This window comes from Pipistrellus hanaki (genome assembly GCF_964339955.1).
Source record: "Pipistrellus hanaki genome assembly, chromosome: 1".
NCBI classification, from domain to species: domain Eukaryota; kingdom Metazoa; phylum Chordata; class Mammalia; order Chiroptera; family Vespertilionidae; genus Pipistrellus; species Pipistrellus hanaki.
Genome location: NC_140503.1, coordinates 68,522,717 through 68,544,256, shown reverse-complemented (window position 1 = coordinate 68,544,256; position 21,540 = coordinate 68,522,717). Strand labels below are relative to the sequence as shown.

At 38.5% G+C, this 21,540-nt stretch overlaps 1 protein-coding gene across 3 annotated transcripts in view; it reads right to left on the bottom strand.

Annotated features, from left to right (window-relative positions):
* Window positions 1-21,540, bottom strand: part of RYR3 (ryanodine receptor 3) — a 508,007-nt gene that overhangs the window by 307,504 nt on the left and 178,963 nt on the right. For all 3 annotated transcript variants that reach the window (XM_084861661.1, XM_084861660.1, XM_084861662.1), the window contains exon 3: window positions 10,981-11,088. In XM_084861661.1, coding sequence (XP_084717787.1) covers window positions 10,981-11,088 — 108 coding nt within the window. The remainder of the gene's footprint in view (window positions 1-10,980; window positions 11,089-21,540) is intronic.

Below are 21,540 nucleotides of genomic sequence, written 5' to 3'. Positions count from 1 at the left end.
TAGCTAGAAGCTAGCAGTAGCCTTAGATACAAAAATTTGTCTTTACTTCCTTTTCCTGGTTCAGTGCTGATGTCAACAAGAAACTAGCAAGCAAGCAATATGCTGTAGTCTAAATTTGTCTGTAGCACTTTTTCATAATTACATTATGCAAGAAAATCCCCCCTAAGGAAATGGTCAGTACCTACATTAAGTTATTTGGGATTTTTTTCTTAGAAATACTGTAAATAATCTATTAGAATTTTCTTATACTAAAAAGGGGCTTTCTTACCACAAAGTAGGTCTTTCAGATGGCATATTAGATATTAATTAGATATCATGTTATCAAAAGGTCAGTTCAACAATAAAATGAGTTACTTGCATACATTTTCATAAGTATCAGCTTCTCAGAGAAACATTAAAATACATTATCAATAAAATTCATTATCAATCCAGTATCAACATAAAATCCTAAAATCATAGCATAACACAAGAAAGAACTGTAAGGGGGGGGCAAGAGAAGGGACATATGTTTAATGGCAATTTAGTCTATGAAAAAACATATTCAAAGCTTTAGTTTGGAGATCTCTCATTACTATTTAATTTTTGAAAATAATATCTGGCTCTCTGAAGAGAGAAATCTGTCAGTGCTACAGAATGAATCCCATATTCTTTCACAAGACAATTTGCAGGAGATTCATGTCTCATGCACATCTAAAATTATATTGCCATCACTTAGTTCTTCAGGGTTGCTGTCTATCCTCTTTGTCCACACCAAGGCAGAAAGAAAATGGACACATTGATTAAAATGATGGGAGCCAGGGTCTCAGGAATAATGGCTAATATAAACAGGCTAGTATTTCCACAGCTAATATGATAACTTATAGTCAGTCCAGGGGGAGAGCAGCAGTGACACTTTTCCATTTTAACTTGGTACACTGCAATCTTCACAGACAGGAGGATGTACTTCTGCATCTAAACAATGTAGTAATTTAGAAATGGTGAAACCAAAGCCCAGAGCTGGGAAGAGCTCTGCCCACAGTCAAACTTTCAGGTGGTGAAAGTGTGAGGACTAAACCCAAACCTCTTGACCCCAAGTCATAGTCAGTCACCAGAACAAGCTGCCTGCCATGAGCAAATTTGTAAGGTGAACTCAAGCCCAATGCAAATTTTAAAGAGTAGTTGTCAACATAATCCCCCCAAGCTTTTACATGAAAGAGCAATTACACTAGGTAGATTTGGTTGTTATATTGTAAATACAAAATATTCTTTTTGGATGATCAGAAAATAGATAAAAACACACAATAGAAGAATTCAAAATCAGAATGTTATTTTTTCTCCCTTTCAAAAGAAAAACAGGGGAAAGTCAAACAAGTTGATAATTTAATACCGTGGTATACAGTCCCCACAGACTGGACACTTGGCAGGGGTAGTAACCCCGGATTGAACACATAACCTGCTGGATGCTGGCCCTGGGTGGGGAAGTCCTCATTGGGGGCACCAAGAGATACTTGGAGAGCTTGATGCAGTGGCTTTTTACCAACTAGTGCAAAAGAAGTTCAGTTTAAACACCTCTTGGGGTTATGTTGGTGCATCCTGGTTACCCTGGTATATGGGCAGAGTTGCAGTTTAACATGAGCTTCTCGACAACAAAGAAGCTCATGGGATTTACATCATGCAACTTGCAGAAGTGATTGTACTTTTTCTGAAAAAGGATATTTTATATCCTATTCTAAAAGTATAATTACTGTTAGAATTTACCTGCCTAATGTTAGATTTGACTCATTCAATGATTTTCCTCTTTTTAAAAATGTTCTCTTTAACAAAATGTCAATGGAGATGAGGTTTATTTAGAATTATGTACATAGTTCCTCCATCAGACTTCTCTCCCCACACACATGCCAAAATAAATTTTCATTTTGCCTCTTTTCTGACAATTATGAAGGGAAGGCTAAAACCTCACATAAAGAGGCTAAATCTGGATGAGGGGATATCCCCTCTCTTCTATAATATAGAAATGACAGACAGTGGGAGCTCAGGGCCCCAGAAATAGAGGTAGGGATCTTATAGGCCTTCTTTGTTCTGGATGACTACAAGATCTCTAAATGTGGGCACAGCTGGAGTTCAAACTTTAGACAGGCTTCAAATTACTCTCATCAGCATCTGTTTTTATTTGTTTATTACATAACAATGTCAGGGTAGATGCATCTTTAGCACATTCTTTTTTAATGATGTTTTCACATTTTTGTGACTAAAATTATCTATGATGATAAGATGAGTGAATGTCCTGAACTTGGCTATAAAGTTCATGACCTGTTCTCTAAGGACCTTTACATGAATAGAGCACAATGGAAGGTTATGCCACACTGATTGTTCACAAGGTCACATGATGTCAGGAGACAACCTCCTAGCTTCTAAGAAGGCATGGGAACCTCATCCTCGGGTATGACAAATGTGCCATACCATTTGTATACATTTCTCTAGCAACCGTGCTGTGGATAGTATTTCTACTCTGAAGACAGGGGCAAATGAAAGGAGCCTAAAGCTTCTTTTTAGGATTAATGGGACTTTCACATAAATAATTCAGTGAAGAAGCAAAGAGAGAGGAGCCAAATAAATAAAACCAGAAATGAAAGAGATGAAGTAACAACTAACCACACATAAATACAAAGGATTACGGGGGAAAAAAATACTATGAACAACTCTATTCCAATAAACTGGACAACCTAGATGAAATGGACATATTAGAAAAATACAAACTCCCAAAACTCAATCAGGAAGAATAAAAAACTGAAATAGCCTGATAACTACCAAAGAAATTGAAGCAGTAATAAAAAAAAAAATCTTCCAGCAAACAAAAACCCTGGTCTGGATGGCTTTATAGGAGAGTTCTACCAAACATTCAAAGAATAACTAAAAGCTATCCTCCTCAGACTATTCCAAAATATTCAAGAGGAAGGAACACTTCCAAGCTCTTTCTATGAAGCCAGCATTATCCTAATTCCAAAACCAGATAAAGACACCACAAAGAAAGAGAACTACAGGTCAATATCCTTGTTGAAAATATCAATAGATGCTAAAATTCTCAACAAAATTCTAGCAAATTGGATCCAGCATTACATTAGAAAGATCATATACCATGACCAAGTGGTATTTATTCCAGGGATGCAAGGCTGGTACAATATCAGCAAATTATAAATGTGATATATCACATAAACAAATTGAGAGACAAAAGTCACATAATAATATCAATTGATGCAGAAAAAGCATCTAACAAAATCCAACAACATTTCTTGACAAAAACTTTCAGTGAAGTGGGAATAAAGGGATCATACCTCAACATAATAAAAGCCTTATATGATAAGCTTACAATCAACATCATACTCAATGGGCAAAAATTAAAACCATTTCCCTAAGAACAGGAACAAGACAGGGATGCCCACTTTTACCACTCCTGTTTGAAATAGTACAAAGTGCTAGCCATAGCGATCAGACAAGAAAAAGAAATAAGAGGCGTCCAAATTGGAAAAGAAGTAGTTAAACTGTCACTATTCAAAGTGACATGATATTGTACCTATAAAATCTCAAAATCTCCATAAAAAACTACTAGACTTAATAAATGAATTTGGCAATGTAGCAGGATTAACACCCAGAAATATATGGCTTTTTTATATACCAATAATAAACTCACAGAAAGAGAAACTTAAAAAAATCCAATTTACCATTGCACACTCACACACAAAAAATTAAGATATCTAGGAATAAACTTACCCATGGAGGTAAAAGACATGTGCTGTAAAAACTATAGGACATTGAAAAAGGAGATTGACAAAGACATAAACAAATGGAATAACATACCATCTTTATGGATTAGTAGAATCAACATAATTAAAATGTCCAAACTACCCAAAGCAATTTATAGATTCAATGCAATCCCCGTTAAAATACCAAGGGCTTATTTTACAGTCCTAGAACAAGCTCTCCAAAAATTCATCTGGAATAAAAAAAAAAGATCCCAAATACCCACAGCAATACTGAGAAAGAAGAACAAAGTTGGAGAGATCCCAATACCAGATATCAAGCTTTATTACAAAGCAACAGTTCTCAAAATTTCCTGGTACTGGCACAAGAACAGACATATAGACCAATGGAATAGAACAGAGAATCCAGAAATTGAACCAAGCCATTATGTTCAATTAATATTTGACAAAGGAGGCAAGAACATACAATGGAGTCAAGACTTACTCTTCAATAAATGGTGCTGGGAAATTTGGTCAGAATCATGCAAAAAAAATGAATCTAGATCACCAACTTACACCATATACAAAAATAAACTCAAGATGGTTAAAGGACTTAAATGTAAGATAGGAAACCATAAAAATCTTAGTAGACTCCATAAGCAGCAAAATCTTACAGCAATTGAAACTAAGGAGAAAATAAACAAATGGGACTACATCAAAATAAAAGCTTCTGCATAGCAAAAGAAACCATCAACAAAACAAGAAAGCCCACTGCAACAGAGAACATACTTGCTAATGCTATCTTAGATAAAGGTTTAATCTTCAAAATTTATAGGGAACTCATAAACTTAACAATAGGGAGATAAATGATCCAATAAAAAAATGGGCAAAGGACCTAAATAGACACTTTTTAAAAGAGGACATACAAAAGGCCAAGGACATATGAAAACATGCTCAAAGTCACTAATCATCTGTGAGATGCAAATCAAAACAATAATTAGGTACTATTTCACACCTGTCTGAATGGTTATCATCAATAAATCAACAAACAAGTGCTGGCGAGGATGAGGAGAAAAAGGAACCCTTGTGCACTGCTGGTGGGAATGTGACCTGTGCAGCCATTGTGGAAAATAGTATGGAGTTTCCTCAAAAAGTTAAAAATGCAGCTCCCATTTGACCCAGTGATCCCACTTCTAGGATTATATTTCAAGAAACTAGAAACACCAATCAGAATGGATAAATGTACCCCTATGTTCATAGCAGCACAATTTATAATAGCTAAGATTTGGAAACAGCCTAAATGCCTATCAGCAGATGAACTGATTAAAAAATTGTGGTATATATATATACAATGGAATACTACACTGCTATAAAAAAGAAAGAAGTCTTACCATTTGCAACAGCATGTATGAACCTGGAGAGCATTATGCTAAGCAAAACAAGCCAGTCAGAGAAAGATAACTATCATATGATCTAACTCATATGTGGATATAATGAACAACATAAACTGATGAACAGAAATAGATCCAGAGACAAGGTAACACTAAATAGACCATCCAACCTCAGAGAGAAGGCAGGTGAGGGGGGATTAAAGATCAACCAAAGAACTTGTATTCATGCATATTTGTATAACCAATGGATCCAGACACTGGGGCAGTGGGAGCTTGTCTTGGGGAGTGGGAGTGGCGGGAGGGCAATTAGAGAAAAAAGGATACATATGTAATACTTTAAACAATAATTTAAAAGAAAAAGAAAACACAAAGACACAAACAGCAAAAGAAGTTTCATTTGATGTATAAATATCAGCATAGAAAAAGAAAATAATCCTATATAATAAAAGCCTAATATGCTAAGTGTCCAGTTGTCTGGTTGGCTGTTCTGCCAATCAAAGCGTAATATGCTAATGATATGCTAAGGCTGCTCAACTGCTTGCTATGATATGCACTGACCATTAGGGGGCAGATGCTCCAATTGGCAGGTTAGCTTGCTGCTAGGGTCTGGCCAATTGGGACTGAGCGAGATGGGCTGGACATACCCTGGAGCCCTACCCATCTGTCAAACCTCCTGCATCCCTCTGTGGCCCCAATCATGCACTGTTGGGGTCTCTTGGCCTGGTCTGTGCCCCTCTTGCAATCCAGGACCCCTTGGAGATGTTGGAGAGCCAGTTTTGGCCCAATTCCGCAGGCCACACCAAGGGACCCCACTGGTGCATGAATTTGTGCACTGGGCCTCTAGTAAATATGTAAGTAATAAGTAAGTAAATAAATAAATAATTTGGGGAATTAAAGAACCACCTGTCAATGAGCATATTTGTAAGAAAGGTACCTGCAGAAATAACATCTTCCCAGGTCACATTTCCTAATCAAGGTGTATTAACAGTCTGGATCAGTGGTTGGCAAACTCATTAGTCTACAGAGCCAAATATCAATAGTACAATGATTGAAATTTCTTTTGAGAGCCAAATTTTTAAAACTGAAACTTCTTCTAACACCACTTCTTCAAAATAGACTCGCCCAGGCCATGGTATTTTGTGGAAGAGCCACACTCAAGGGGCCAAAGAGCCACATGTGGCTCACAAGCTACAGTTTGCCAACCATGGGACTAGATATTTGAGCATTTCAAGTCAAGCATGACCTTATGTGTTCATGATGTTATGTGGTCTTATGTATTGTATAAAGTATAACATAAATGTGGCAGCCATAACATTAATTAAAATTATTTTTATAGGCATATTTCATATCCTTTTTTGTTTAATGGTAAAAGTCTTCCAGTGATTTAGTCAACTTTTAGAGACAATCAGAGCCCTTATCAAAAGGAATGCAGCTGGTAATTTTGTTATTCAAGGCCTTTCTTTTTCAGAAGCATTCATGTCAAAACCCATTTGTAGTTACACAGCGTTAGATGTAATAAACACCTGGTCACGTAACATGGAACTCTCTTTTCTTTGAATATGCACATGTCTGAATGGTCTGTGACAGGCAGACGTGGACCAGAAAGAAAAAGAGGAACCAATATTCATTTCCACCATCTCCCTCAATCCTAAGAGGTAGGTTGCATTTTAAAGACGTGAAAACAAGGTACAGAAAGGAGAGTTAATTTTCCCAAGAGGTCACCTGGGCTGGAAACACATCTGCCTAATTCTAAAGAATGACCTTTGCTTGCTACAAATGCTGCATGCTCTATATTCAAGGTTGTTTCTATAGGATGATGGGAATAAAGACTCAGAGGGAAATGGTGACATCACCCCTGGCCTCATGTCCTACTGAAGGTGACTGGGTATTGCACATACTGTCCAGCCCATCAATCACAAATGTAAAAAATACTTTAATGTTTGCAAGCAGAGATTGTATTTCAAACTCCAGACATTTAGCCCAGCCGGTGTGGCTCAGTTGTTGAGCATCGTACTATGAACTAGGAGGTCATGGTTGAATTCCCAGTCAGGACACGTGCTCGGATTGTGGACTTGATCCCTATTGGCGGGTATGCAGGAGGCAGGAGATTAAAGATTCTCTCTCATCACTGATATTTCTATCTCCCTTCCTCTCCCTTCCTCTCTGAAATCAATATAAATATATTTTTAAAAACTCCAGACATTTAATTGGTCACGGTGCCAAATATTTATTTGTTGGCAGTTTTCCCCAGAATAAAATCAGATAAAATTGAATCAGAGATAGAGACCCAAGGATGAGTTTAACTAGGGTGGATTCTGAAGCGCACCCAATGTTCTCTGCCCCCAGTTCCTCCTTATCATTTATTCTCCTTTTCAGCATAAAGCTGTGTCCCCTGTGCTGTTGACTGCAGCTAAGAACATTTCAATAATAAACTCTTTTTGTTAGATGTGGAGCTGGACAGTTTTTTTTTGTTTTGTTAGCAAGAGTTCCTGAAAAATTGTAAATCTCTGTAAAAGGACTTCTGTACACTCATCACGTGAATAAATAAACAACTGAAGTCATTTTTAAATTGTTCAGCTTCTGCACAGCAGTGAACAGACATACCATGCAAGGACCAATTTATGGCTGCAAGGAAAAACCCACACTCATCAAAGCATCCCCTTTGGTGGCAGCCATGATCATTAGTGAACATAATATCTATTTAAATGCAGTAGGTACCTATTTCCAAACTGAAGGGACTGGCATACAAAGGAGGTGTTACGCCATTTCAACACCCTTAGGCTCCTCAGCGAATCATTATGGTCTGTCATGTTAACTTATTTCCTTCTTTATTTTTCCTCTTTTTCTTTTTCTTCCCTGCTGAATATTATCATCTAAAATCAAATTAATTTCTAATAGCAATTGTGCACAGCAATCACTTCAGAAAAGGAAAACAACCATACTCAAGAGGTTATATACAAATATAATTTCTCATAACAAAGAGAGAGAGCCCAGATGGAATTGTGAGAGAGTTCCAAGAAGCTTGGAGTTACTGAAGCTGCTGTTTAGGTAACTAATTAGTGGAGCTGCCAATAAATAATAAAACCTTAATAATTTAAAAAGAGTATTCTGTCCCACCTTACTCCAACTCTCTTTTCCTTTCCTGCTAGCTCTAAGATTTCTAGTTAATAATAATATAATGTGTCAGGAAGTAAAATAACTGTTAGATCTCTTTTTGTTTATTTATTTTTTGTAAAATAGCACAAAAAAGGCAATAAGACATATTATCCAACGAATATTTAATAATAAAAATGTCATGTGTTTATTTTGGACTTGAGTCTTCAAAGAGAATAAACCCCCCAATAAGATTTAATGTATTGGTTTTTACATAGTATATATTAAAGATAGGCCCTGAAATATATAGCTATATTGAGTAAACTTCTGCTATAACATGGCTAGTAATTAAGGGAGGTCTCATTCATATGTTCCAAAACTAAGTACATTGGTCTTTGCCTTCTATTTGGAAAATAAATTATTTATTCTTTTTAAAGACAATTTAATTAAGGCTATTATTTAAGTTCTTGGCAACAAAGAAGAACAAGGATTATAATCAGAACACTTGAATTTACTTTGTCATCTACAGGACTTCCTGACTCACTCATGCTAAATGATAAAGGAAACAAAGTCCTTTGAAATGCAGTTTTTGAACAAAACATAATGCTCAAGAGACAATTCTCCAGTTAATATAGCTTCTGTCTTCCCACTTTCTATCCTAGGGCCATAAATAGGCAGGTCTAGCTGATCTTGGTTGGCAGTGAAAGTCATGATATTCCAAATCAACTAGTCTGCCCTCATCAAAGAAGTCTGTAAATGATGAGTTATTCATCCTGGAAAAAAAGTTCACAATGAAAAATAAATTTGTCCCACTAAACTGGAAATGTTTGAGAGTGTGTGCCTTTGGAGGAAAGCATGGGGTTCTGAGGTCAATGCAAGGAGGAAGTGAACATAGACATCAGTGAATATCAAAAGCACACAAAAAAATTCACCTGTGTTCCTACTCTAATGAAGAAAACAAAGCTATTTTCTGGTGGCTGATGAAAGCATTTTATTCTAAACCAAAACAGTGAAGAATTACAAATATTAGTGTTAATGACCCTAGACAACTAATTAAATATTCTAATTTTATAGATGAGAACCCACTGGTCTCAGGAGATGGAAGACTTGTGTGAGATTATATTAGGAGCTGGAAGATGGCCTAACTGTAAATATTGTTTCTCTTGAGCCAGTCATTGTCTCTTATACCACAAATGAGATACTTCTTTATTATGCAGGAGTTCATTATAATCAAGTAAAAATAATCCATGCTAGGTATAGCAAATAGATCTTACCTATGTGCACTTACTCTCCAGTACAAGATGCAGAAAATTAGACTTGCAATTATGGTAGAGAATGATAATAACTATTTACTGAGTTTTGCTCAAGCAAGGTACCCATCCTAGAACTGCAGGCTCAGCAAAGTCTTCTCAGTTGATCTAATACCTAAATTGGCTCCTTTAAAGAGAAGTATAGATGACCTACAGGAAGAGAGGAGTAAGAAGCTGTTCTAAATGAAGGACTTGCTGATACACATGATCATAGGCAAAGAGAACTGTTGTTCTTCTAGAAGTAAAAGGAATTCAATATGATTGGAACACCAAGTGTCCTGGGGGGATATGGTGAGAGATGGGACACCAAATCCTGAAGGCCTTTTTGTCTACTTAAGGAACTTGGAATTTTTCTCAAGATAATGCATGACAAAGGATTTTAAAATTGGGAGGTAGCCCAGCCAGCATGGCTTAGTGGTTGTCAACCTATGAACCAGGAGGTCACTATTTCATTCCTGGTCAGGGCACATACTGGTATTGCTGGCTTGATCCCCAATGGGGGCATGCAGGAGGCAGCCAATCAATGATTCTCTCTCATCATTGATGTTTCTGTCTCTCTCTCCCTATCCCTTCCTTTCTGAAATTAATAAGATATATTTTTAAAAAATAAAACAGGGAAGTATAATGATTAGATCTGCATTTTAGAAAGAACACTATAAACAGCTGAATGGGAAAAAGTGGTGGTGGTGAGGAGTAAGTATGGAAGGAACAATAGCAGTATAAAAGAACAAAAGAAGGAATAATACAGTGTATAAGGGAGATAGAAAGAGGTGTTTGTTTTTGAAATATTTAAGCCATAAAATTAAAATAATTGATGATAAATGTATATAAATAGAAGTGGGTCATTAAGGGAAAAAAAGGGTAAAATATTATTCTGAAGTCTCTGGCCAAGGACCTTCTGACACAGGAGATATGACAAATCACTCCTAAGTTTAATACTTAGGTGTCATTTTACTGGCCCAAGTAAGAGAACCTCAAGATAGCTCTGTGTTTGGTCATCATAAGTGAAACTGTGGAGATCTGGGCACATGTCCAAAATTTTGAATTCCAAGGAAATCTTTTCCAAACTGCTGTAACCTGGTGTTATATGGGGGCAGTCAAAACTCTTCAAGAAAAAAGACCCCGTTTAATAGGCACTCTCTATCTCAAAGCCCTCTGAGTCCCTCACATTTCCTGGTGGGTTATGGAATAAAGAAGGGGAGTAGGTTCAATATCCAATTCCCTGCTCAGGCAGCATCAATGGTGGTCTTTTCTATTTTTTTGGTGGAAGTTGGTTAATCAAAAGGAATAAAGATTAGGATTGCTAAATAAGAGGAATTAAACCTAGAGAGAAAGATTTACTGTCTCCATATGAATCACCCCAAGGACCCTAAGGTTTTTCCCAATCAAAGCTCAAGGAACAAAATGATATATGTATTTTGGGCTATGGTGCATCCCAATCCTCACCTAGGCCATAATTCAGGTACTTACCCCTTCGCCACCATTTTCACCTGTGTTGGCAAGCATTTCCTGCAGAGCTCTCACCGAGAGGGACTGCTCCAGCACGAAATTGCAGACACAGAGATCTGGAGGAACACACTGTGGAAATAAAATCAGAATGAGGATACCTACTCATATCAGTTAGGGATCAGTCATGTAATAACACGTCAAGGACAAAAGCCTATGAATCAAAGTGACAGTTGGATGAATGGATGAATAGGAAGAAAGAAAGTGAATTTCTCTTGTTCATGTTAAGGTGGGTTTTATGCTGGATTCTAAAGGGTGAGAAAAATAAAATTCTCAAGTGTTAAGGGAACAGTGACCAAGATGTCAGGATCAATTTAACTGAGGATTGGAGGCATACAAGGGGGAGAACACACATGTAACTCAGTGAAGAAGGGACAGGAAGGATAGGCTGAGCTACACAGATGTCTTGGAGGGACCAAAGGAAGAAAGCCACCAGGACCTCATCATCAAAATTCGTTAAGATGTTGATGGACAGACTAGAATGTGGCACCTAGATAATGATAACCAGATTAGGAAATTTGTTTATTTAAAAAAAGAAAAAACACCTTGATACCACAGTGAAAAAAGAACCAATAAGGGGAATTAAGAGCTATATAAATATAGTTATGGACAAAGAAATGTCCAGAATTATAAGAATTGATGACCTCTATAACAGTCATTCTAATTTATTATGTGCTCAGGTCATGTTTTGATATGTCTTATATGCTCTGGAATATTATCAACCACAATTAAAGAGAGCCTTCTTTGTATCGTGACTAGTAATGTCTAATGCTCATTGAGTACTTTCTCTGCCAGACATTAAGTGCTCTACATAAACTACCTCACTTAAATATCACGACTTCCCTACAAGGTAGAGATGGTTGATATTCCAGTTTCCTGCCCAGGAAACTAAAGCACAGAGAAGTTAGATCATCTGTCCAAGGTAAGGCTTTTATTTGGCTGAGGAGGATTCAAATACAGGTAGTCTGTCTCCCTAGCCCTGACACTTAAATTCTATGCTGTGTCTGCCACTGATGATAATATTAAGATATTTTTCACAACTAGAATACTTTCAATCAGCACATCTTTAAGTATGAATGACATTTATGTAAAAGACAGTGGTTGGGGATTGAGAAAGATAAAAAGACACACAAAACAAATCATTGTTCTTCAGGAGTTTACAATCCAGTCTCCCAAAATTTCTCTGGGAATATGATTTACAATCAGTTTGCATACCAAGCCTTTGTTTCCTAGGTGATATTGGCAGAACCCTGACACCATGAGAATATCAGGAATGAGGAAGGAGGACCAGAAGTCACCAGCAGCTATGTCTAACACTCCCAGACAGGTAGGGCTGTTTCCATGGAGCTTCGATTTCAAAAGTTAAAACCAGCACAGAGAACCTCTCTGACACCAACATTTTCATTTTTAAAATACAGATTATAGAATTGGTAATCTGTAAGTACCTCTTTAATTTCCAAGTGTTTGTACATTCTTTATCCCCCTCCCCAACCTCAATGCCTTACTTGCTGGTCCTGCCTACTGATCCTATTCATTAAAGTGTTAAGACCCACCCCACCTCCCCCAAGCCAAGAATGGGTAATCCTTTCCCAAAGGCAATTGGTCCATGGGTGACATACATTTTAAGTACTTTTCTACTTCAATAACTTTTATGCTTAGGGTCTTGACAGTCAGAAATCCTAAAAACCCATTCCTTCTAGAATTTTGGTATTATAGGGAATTGCCCAGTTCTCTTTATGAAAGTGTTGTAACCTAGGAGAAATTGTAACACCAGCAGGCAACAATTATTCCTCACATCCCCTGCTTTGTTTTCAAAGTCTGTTCTTGCTATAGGTAATTAACTCATTTGTATGGGACTTGAGCAAGCAGACAGCAGGTGATGCAGGGCAGAGCTTCACATCCAGTGTTTTTAGAGCACATATAGCATCATTACAAGAAGCATACAATAATAGGATAAGGCATTTCTCTAAAGACCTTATGCCATAAACATATCATCCAATTCTCCCAAAATATGATGCCATCTCAGATGATTTTATGGAGGTCTTTTCCACTGCTTCTTAGTCAACTGTATTTCATGTAACCAGAATAGGAAGACAAAAAAAAAAAAAAAAAAAAAAAAAAAAAGCCCGGTTTGAGTGTCTACTCTTCCTCCGCCACTTCACTGCAGCATGTGATTTGAAGATTTCCTAGGAATGCTTGCAGTTATGGCTAGTACTTTTCAGGATGCTCTTTGACTAATGGAATGATCTCAACATTCATGCTCACTTCTACAAGAACCCTGTTCAGTACTTTCTCTTTATGTTGGAAACTTTTCACAGTTCCAGTGCTCGAGATTCTGCCTTCACACAAGGTTGTGCAATTCTAAATCAGCTTTTTTTACTCCCTGTGCCTATGTGCTTGGACAGAAGAGAGAAGCTCTCCCCCAACACTGTCCTCACCCATCCAGACGGAGCACCACTGACAACACGGACACTAGGCATGCTTCAATCATATTTTTCTTTTTCTTCCAGATTTAAAAGGCCCATAGTGATCATGATTAAATCACTGGCAATGAAAGGGCACATTACACCAGGTCACAGTGAGCAAGGGGAGGAAGCATTTTATTTGGGAGCACTCCATCTGCCACTGGTTCACATAGTTTCCTTACAGGTTAGTTTTACTATCTCTGGAATGTGCTCCCTGCCTGGACTCTATACTCAGAGATAAGCTCACATCACATGGGCAGTTGCAAAGGAAGGAACAGGGCAACAGGAATATCTGAAGAAAAAAAAAATGCCATTAACAAATCTTCATGACATGAATGGAGTGCAGAGCACATAGTCATCTGACCCGCTACTCTAGCTGCCATCCTTAATTAAACTCCACACCAACCTGAGCTCCCTTCTACACATTGCCCAAGAATGAGCAAAAGCCACTGGTCCAGCAAAGCTAATTTGTTTTCAGCGTGATAGTCCCCCAGGAGGCCAGCTCATTGTCTCTGTGCTCCGGAGTCTGTGCCTCAGTCACTCTGTCTGGCAGGCATGGGGCATGTATTTGATGATTCTTAGCACGGAGAGGAGAGCTCTGTTGACATCTGTTCTGAAATAGCTCCTCATCACTCTCCCCAGACCTGTCCTCAGACTACAGAAGCTTCCAAATGTCCTACAGAAAACCTTGAAAAGCCAGGGCCCTGGGTAAGCTAGGAACTAGGTATTCATTTAGCCCCACTACATAAAAAATAGTGAAAAAGAAGGCCTATGGATTGTTCATGTCCCACAAATTTATGTAACATCTTCCTCCTTGCAATAAAAGTAATTTCTGGGACTTACTAGATCTAAATTGTGGGAATCTGATAGTCCTCTTACTAGATTTATTTAGCATTTTTCTACCTAGCATTCCACAATAAGTATTCAGTATGGTATTCAGACAAGCCTTCAGGGAAATGAAGAGGCAAGTTAATTATAAGAAAGGGGATTGACATTCCTCTATTACACTGTTAGCTATAGTGTGTTTTGGCTTATACAATTCTTTATGAACTATAGTCTGTTTCACTAGATTGTGGGTATCTTGAAAAATGTATGTCTAATTCTACTTTTGGTATTCCCAATACATAGACCAGTAAGTGCTCAATACAAGTGTTCTTGAACTGACTCTCTATGTCCCAAAAGACTATTCAATATGTGGCTGTGGTTGCAGATGAATTGCATGGAGCATCCACCTGCCCAGCTGAGTCCCTTCTCAAGTCTCCTGCTTATTGCTCAAGAGACCCTTCTTTTTTCATTATCATGAGACTCCTCCCACTTCTCTGTTAATCAATCTGGCTCTCTCCCAAACACGCCTAAATAATATGCCCTGTAAATGCATCAGTAAATTTGAATTAAAAGCAATAAAGGGCATATTGGTTAAGAGTGAACACTCTAGTGTAGTACTACCTGAGGTCCTGTCTCTGTTCAACTACTTTTTTTTTAATATATATTTTATTGATTTTGTACAGAGAGGAAGAGAAAGGGATAGAGAGTTAGAAACATCGATGAGAGAGAGTCATCGATCAGCTGCCTCTTGCACACCCCCTACGGGAGATATGCCCGCAACCAAGGTACATGCCCTTGACTGGAATCGAACCCAGGTCCCTTCAGTCCCCAAGCCGACGCTCTATCCATTGAGCCAAACCAGTCCCGGCTGTTCAACTACTTATTAGCTGAATGATGTTAGTCTCTGTGCACATTAGTTTCCTTATGTGTAAAATAAAGATGTAATAGTACTTACTTCTAAGGATGAACTACATTTTTATATTTAAAGAGATTAAAACAGAATCTGGTGTATAATAACTATTCATAAATGTCAGATTTTATCCCACACAGAGAAATAAAATCAATAACTCACTTAAATATTCATTTATATAACCAACTATAGGCCCAGTGCACGAATTTGTGCATGGGTGGAGTCACTTGGCCTGGCCGGTGATGGGGGCAGATTAGGGCCATCTTGCCCAGTCCTGATCAGGGCCCATCAGGGTCGGCTGGCGAGAGGAGGGGCTGCAGGAGGTTGCTGGCCAGGGGAAATTGGCTGTGGGAGCAAACTTAACACCAGGGGACAGCTCCTGCATTGAGCATCTGCTCCTGGTTGTCAGTGTGCAACATAACTACCGGCTGGTCATTCAGTGTCCGGTCATAATGGTCACTTAGGCTTTTTTTATAGATAGACTAGGGGCCCCATGGTCAAAATTCATGCAAGAGTAGGCCTTCCTTCCCCTGGCTGCCAGCACTAGCTTCCCTCTGGCACCCGGGACCCAGGCTTCCCTTTGGCCACCAGCAGGCACCTGAGACTCAGGCTTCCCTCACAGCCCTGTCTGGAAGATCGTCCAGAAGAATGTCTGGTCTAATTAGTATATTATACTTTTATTATTATAGATATTTTTGAAGTCTTATTTTGTGTAAGGATAGGCAAAACCTCTGCTCCTTAAGGCTGTGTGGTCTAGTGGAATGTTGGGGAAACAAATGGACAACTTCCAAAGTATGATTCAAAATGTCCAGAGGTGAGTAAGAATGAATGTAAAGAAGCACACAGAGTTGAATGTGTCTGGAATAGTAGAAGGAAAAGTGGGAGGAGAAGGGGGATGGGGAAGCAAGCAAAGGAAGATGAGAAGTGAAGCTGAAGAAAAGTAGGTGTAAGATTGAGAAGAGTCTTGTGTCTCCTTGTCAAGAGGGTTGAACTTTATCTTCAGAACAATGGAACACAATTAAAGGAAGTATTGCAGGAAGCAATGTAACAAAATTTTCATCTTTGAAAGATCATTAAGGTCCAGTGTGAAGGGGGCTAGATAAAGGCAGAGAAACACATTAGGAAATGGTTGCAATAAAGTAATGACAAGGTGACAATGGTATGCATTAAATCAACTGCAGTGGAGATGAAAATAAGGGAATGAATTTGAAATATCTGGAGAAGTTAGTTGTTATAAGACTTAGTGATTAATTGGATATGGGAGATGATGAGAAAGGAGTGGAAGAAGACCAGTGTTTCTATTGGATGGTGCAGAGTGAAAAAATATAGGATTCAGTGAGAACAAGCCACACCAAGTGTCCAAAGCACCACAGGGACAGTAATTACTCTTGGCAAAATGTCCACTGGAATCTCCCATTTGGGCCAATGATAATGGGAGGGTAAAGAAGTTGCTCTAACTATATATGGGTATCTCTGCAGATGCCAGTAAGGTAGGGTCATCTAGGAGGAGAGGAAGAGTTTGAGAAAATGACACATATTCTCTACAAAGAGAATTCCTAGAGACCTAGCAAACAAAATCACCCAAATTAACCTCATATTTCTTTCCCATATCCCTCAAGCAGTCAGTCAGCATGTAGGTAGCACAATAATATGCATTCTGGACTGTGCTAGCAGCTGTGGGAAACAAAAGAGAAAAGTAAGACTTTTTCTATCCTTTAGGGAATTTTTAACCTTCAAGAGACAGACCTGCTATGTACGATACTTTATGAAACAATGCAGAGGAGTATATTCAATGTGAATTTGAGGGGTATGAATATGTCTTGTAGGACCCAGAGCCCTCTCAAAGATGTTAGAAAAGGCCCGCCCAGGCTGGCCCTTGGCCGAAAGAGGGTTTATGTAGGCAAGAAGTTCCTGGCACACAGCAAAACTCAAAATTTTGTTTAATAAATGAATAAGATGAATTATTCTTTCCATTTTGTGTGTGTGTATTCTTCTCTTTTGTTTAAAATTCCATTAGTTGAAATAGCATTATTAAGTTATGGGCTTTACACAAACTTTTCCCTTACTTTCCTTTGTTTTTTCACCAAAAGAAAAAGTCAAGTACTGGAAGTATTATGAGTCAGCAAACGAGTGAGCAAAGGAAGGAGAAAGTAGTAGATAACTCCTGCTTACTAATTTTTGTACCTATAACTCCTACGTCAGTCCCAGGACTGAGCAGCTAGATAAATGTCATACTTATGGGCTGTGGGTTTACAGGAACTCAGCCCTACATCCATGGCAGGCTACAGAGTCTCACCTGCAAAGTGAAGTGACTTCTAATGTCAATCACATGAGGAGGAGTGACTGTGATAACAGAGGCCACACCTAAGGAAGCAGAGCTGAGATAGCTGGGAGAAGTGAATCTCACATTCTTGGACCCACATTATGAAGAGTCAACATAGCCTGTGGGCAGATGTTGCAAAAACATCCAATCAGTGACAAGTCTGAAGATAGAAAGCAAGGGACTCAGACAGGTCATTCTTTCCTCTGGGGTTCCATGTAAACAAGGACAGGAGCAGTGAGTATGTTAATTAAGAATCAGAAATTTTAATCCAGAATATAGGAATACATTGGCCTTTCCATCTTTACTTTTCTTGTGTACTTCCATAGGGTTTAACAAAAACAATTTTTTGGAATTTCTAGTCTACTTTGGTTAGATTATGTAAAGTGAGAAAAAATTCTTGGTCTGTAAGTGAGCCAGAACACTAAAGAGAGAAAAGTGCTCCCCCGTGGCCTACAAGATGGTAGTAGGCGTAATCAAACAGAAGAACCATAAAACAGTAGCAAAACTCAGGGGACAAAGCTGGGGGGGGGGCAGTCCTTGACAAACAGGATATCTTTATTCAAGAATAAGCCTTGAAACTTCTAGATTTTATTAAGGAAGACTACGTCAATTGTACCCATTCGTGCTCTCTTCATGCTGCTTGAGACTGGCTAGTCTCAAATCTCACAGCTCTAGATTTCAAATTGGGTGTATAAAGGAGACTGTTCCTCTAAGGGCAATTTGTCTTAACAGTCAGAGCTGGTCTCAGTCTTCTACATGATTTGAGTTCCATTTCACTGCACTGCCTCAAAGAGGACTGATAATCATCTCTTTATGATGGCTCAATGTAGTCCCACTTAGAGACCATAGATGAGATGACTTCCTAAGCCATCACGGGCAGAAAACCATTCCCTCTTCCAGAAAATGTGCCAGCTCAACCAGGCTCCCTTGGGTACAGTGTGATGTTGGCGAAGGACCACTGTCCATGGAATAGCCTCAGGATAGCCAGAGATGGCACGTGTAATTTGCATTTCAGGAGCTCTAAGCACTTTATAGACATTATCTCATCCACCTCCAGCAGACATGAGCTCATTAACAGACACCGTATCTATTATTGATAATACATAATTATTTGTATTGTGTTTATACTTCAAAGCTAGAGCAAGTCATTAACCAACCTAATACCCACATCCATCCCAACCAGGTTTGATTTAAGCATTTAGGCAGTTCAGTGCTTTTAAACCTACCTTTGCCACTGCTGCTAAGTTGTTGATAGTTTATAATAGAGTTATATAGTGAACTAGAGGCCCAATGCACAAAATTCATGCATGGGTAGGGTCCCTAGGCTGGTAATCATGGCCGATCTGTGGGGTGAGCGGCAAGGTGATTGGGGTCCCCGCTCATACCAGCCTTGGCTGGCCTGGTGCCACCCGCTTGCCAGTCCTGCCCCCCACTGGTGCTGCCTGTGGGCTGGGGGCAGCTCCTGTGTTGAGCATCTGTCCCCTGGTGGTCAGTCCAAGTCATAGTAACTGGTCATTCCACCAGTCATTCCCCAGTTCAGTTGATTTGCATATTAGGGTTTTATATAGATAGATTAGAGGCCCATTGCACAAAGATTCATGCAATAGGCCTTCCTTCCCCTGGCTGCTGGCACTGGTTTTCCTTGAGCACTCAGGACCCAGGTTAATTTGCATACTCACTTATTGGCTAGTGGGCATCACTGAGGTATGGTCAATTTGTATATTTCTCTTTTATTTGTGTAGATGGTTAAATTGAAAGCTTCTGCAAGTCTCTGGATTTCTATGAAAACAGATAGCTTAACACATTGTAGACCAGTAGTTTTATTGCTAGCTTTACCCAGTGGCCAGATAAGTTTTTATTGGACAAGTACAAAAAATGTTTTACATAAATGTTAAAGGCACACTTTAAAATTAAGTGCCCATTGCATTTTGAAGTTATTTATTACATGCTCTTACAAGTTAGTATCTTTTAAAAGCATGATACTTTATAAAACACTGTGTAATATGAAGCAAGAATTCTCATGATCTGTCTGTTAGGTGTTATCAATCATTTTAGAAGTGGGTCAACTGAGATACAAAGATATTAGGTAAAACTTCTATGGGCAAGTAGAGAAATAAGAATAGAACCCATATAACACATTTTAAATGTCTCTATTTACCTATCTATATAATTATATTAAGTATTATTCCAAATGTTCATAAATATTATCTCATTTAACCTTTACCTCAACCTTTGCAGGAAAGAAATTATAGCCATTTTACAGATGAGAAAACTGGGACTCAGCAAGGTTGAAACACTTCTCCACAGTCATATGCTGTGGATAGCATTTAAATCCCGAATTTCAAACTCAACTCTTTCTGACTCATGCTGTGTCAACATTCCTGCAGAGAAGTTTCACATCCAGACATCAAGACTACAGAATTCTATTCCCATGCCCTCTGCAAACTCTTATACTCTAATAAAAACTTAAAGAATTTATATTGGGTTCTAGACTATTTCAGAAAGAGGTTTCTATTTTGGAATGACAACTAAGAATACAAAGACTACAGAATGAAGTTGCTGGGACTCCTAGGGTGCTGGAACTTTATAAAAATCAAGATTTCTGGCAGGCAAGATCATTGCCATCTTTTCATGAACTTTCAATATCTAAGACAAACTTTCCATGTAAGCTTTCTCTTCCCAAAGGCACCTCAATTCTGGGCATAATGGGACAGTTTCCATCTAAGGACATACATGTGTGCATTTAAATTGTGTCTATCCAGATTCTAAACATTTTGAAGGAAGAGATTTTGCCTGTATTAAGAGCTGTTACCATCCATGGAACAAGGTTGCAGCACATAAAACTTTGCCTAGGTTTTCTATTCTTTAAATATTTTGCTATGGTAAAGGATAGAGAGTCTTTCTGAAAATACATACAGAAACTATTCAAAATAGTTGAGTTTCAACTTTTTGCTTGATTTTTCTAACAAAAGCCATTATATGTAGACTGCAAGGTCCACAAAATTGAAAATGAATGGAAAAACTTATTGTTGTGGAAGAGAAGAGGGATATATATATATATATATATATATATATATATATATATATATATAATTGATTTTTTTACAGAGAGGAAGAGAGAGGGATAGAGAGTTAGAACATTGATGAGAGAGAATCACCGATCAGCTGCCTCTTGCACACCCCCTACTGGGGATGTGCCCACAACCAAGGTACATACCCTTGACTGGAATCGAACCCGGGACCTTTCAGTCTGCAGGCCGATGCTCTATCCACTGAGCCAAACCAGTTTCGGCAATATATATATATTTTTAAATGAAGTAAATAAGGTCCCTCTTGATGCCTGAGGAACCAAGCACAGGAATGTGATGCTCTCAGCATCGAGCAGTCTCTAGGTGGTTCTTAATTCGAGGGATGAGGGAGCTGCCCTGGGAGGACCTAAGCTGTGGAAAATCACCAAGGCGCTGCAAGGAGACTTACTAAGCAGAATCGTTCTCAGCCACGAACAGAGCAATTACAGCATCTGATGCCGCTCTGGCCTGAGGTTTACTCCAAGACAAGAGCCAGTATTCAGAAGGGAAGTAATAACAGTTGACTATATGCAAGGAAAAGGAAGAATGTTATCAAGTTATAGAAAGGTGTTGATATTTTTAAAAATAAAAGGTTTCTAATAGGAAATTAAATATTTACTTAAGAACACTTGCTGAAACATTTTCTGTGCAAGGGAAGTAACACCACCACCTAGGAGCAGGAAATCCAAGTTGCAGGCCAATTTTCCCTTGATAAAAGTCTTGCCGAGAAATGCCAACCCCAAGTAATAAAGCACTGAAAACACAATCGCTGCTCCGTTACCTCATCCCTCAAGTGCCCAGGTACTGGCTGTTTTACTGACACTGATCGACAGAACCATTACATCTAGCCTCTTTTAGGGAGAATGTTTATTAATTCAAGTGACAGCAACATTTGCAACATTGATTATCCTTGTAATGATGCTCAGAGATTTC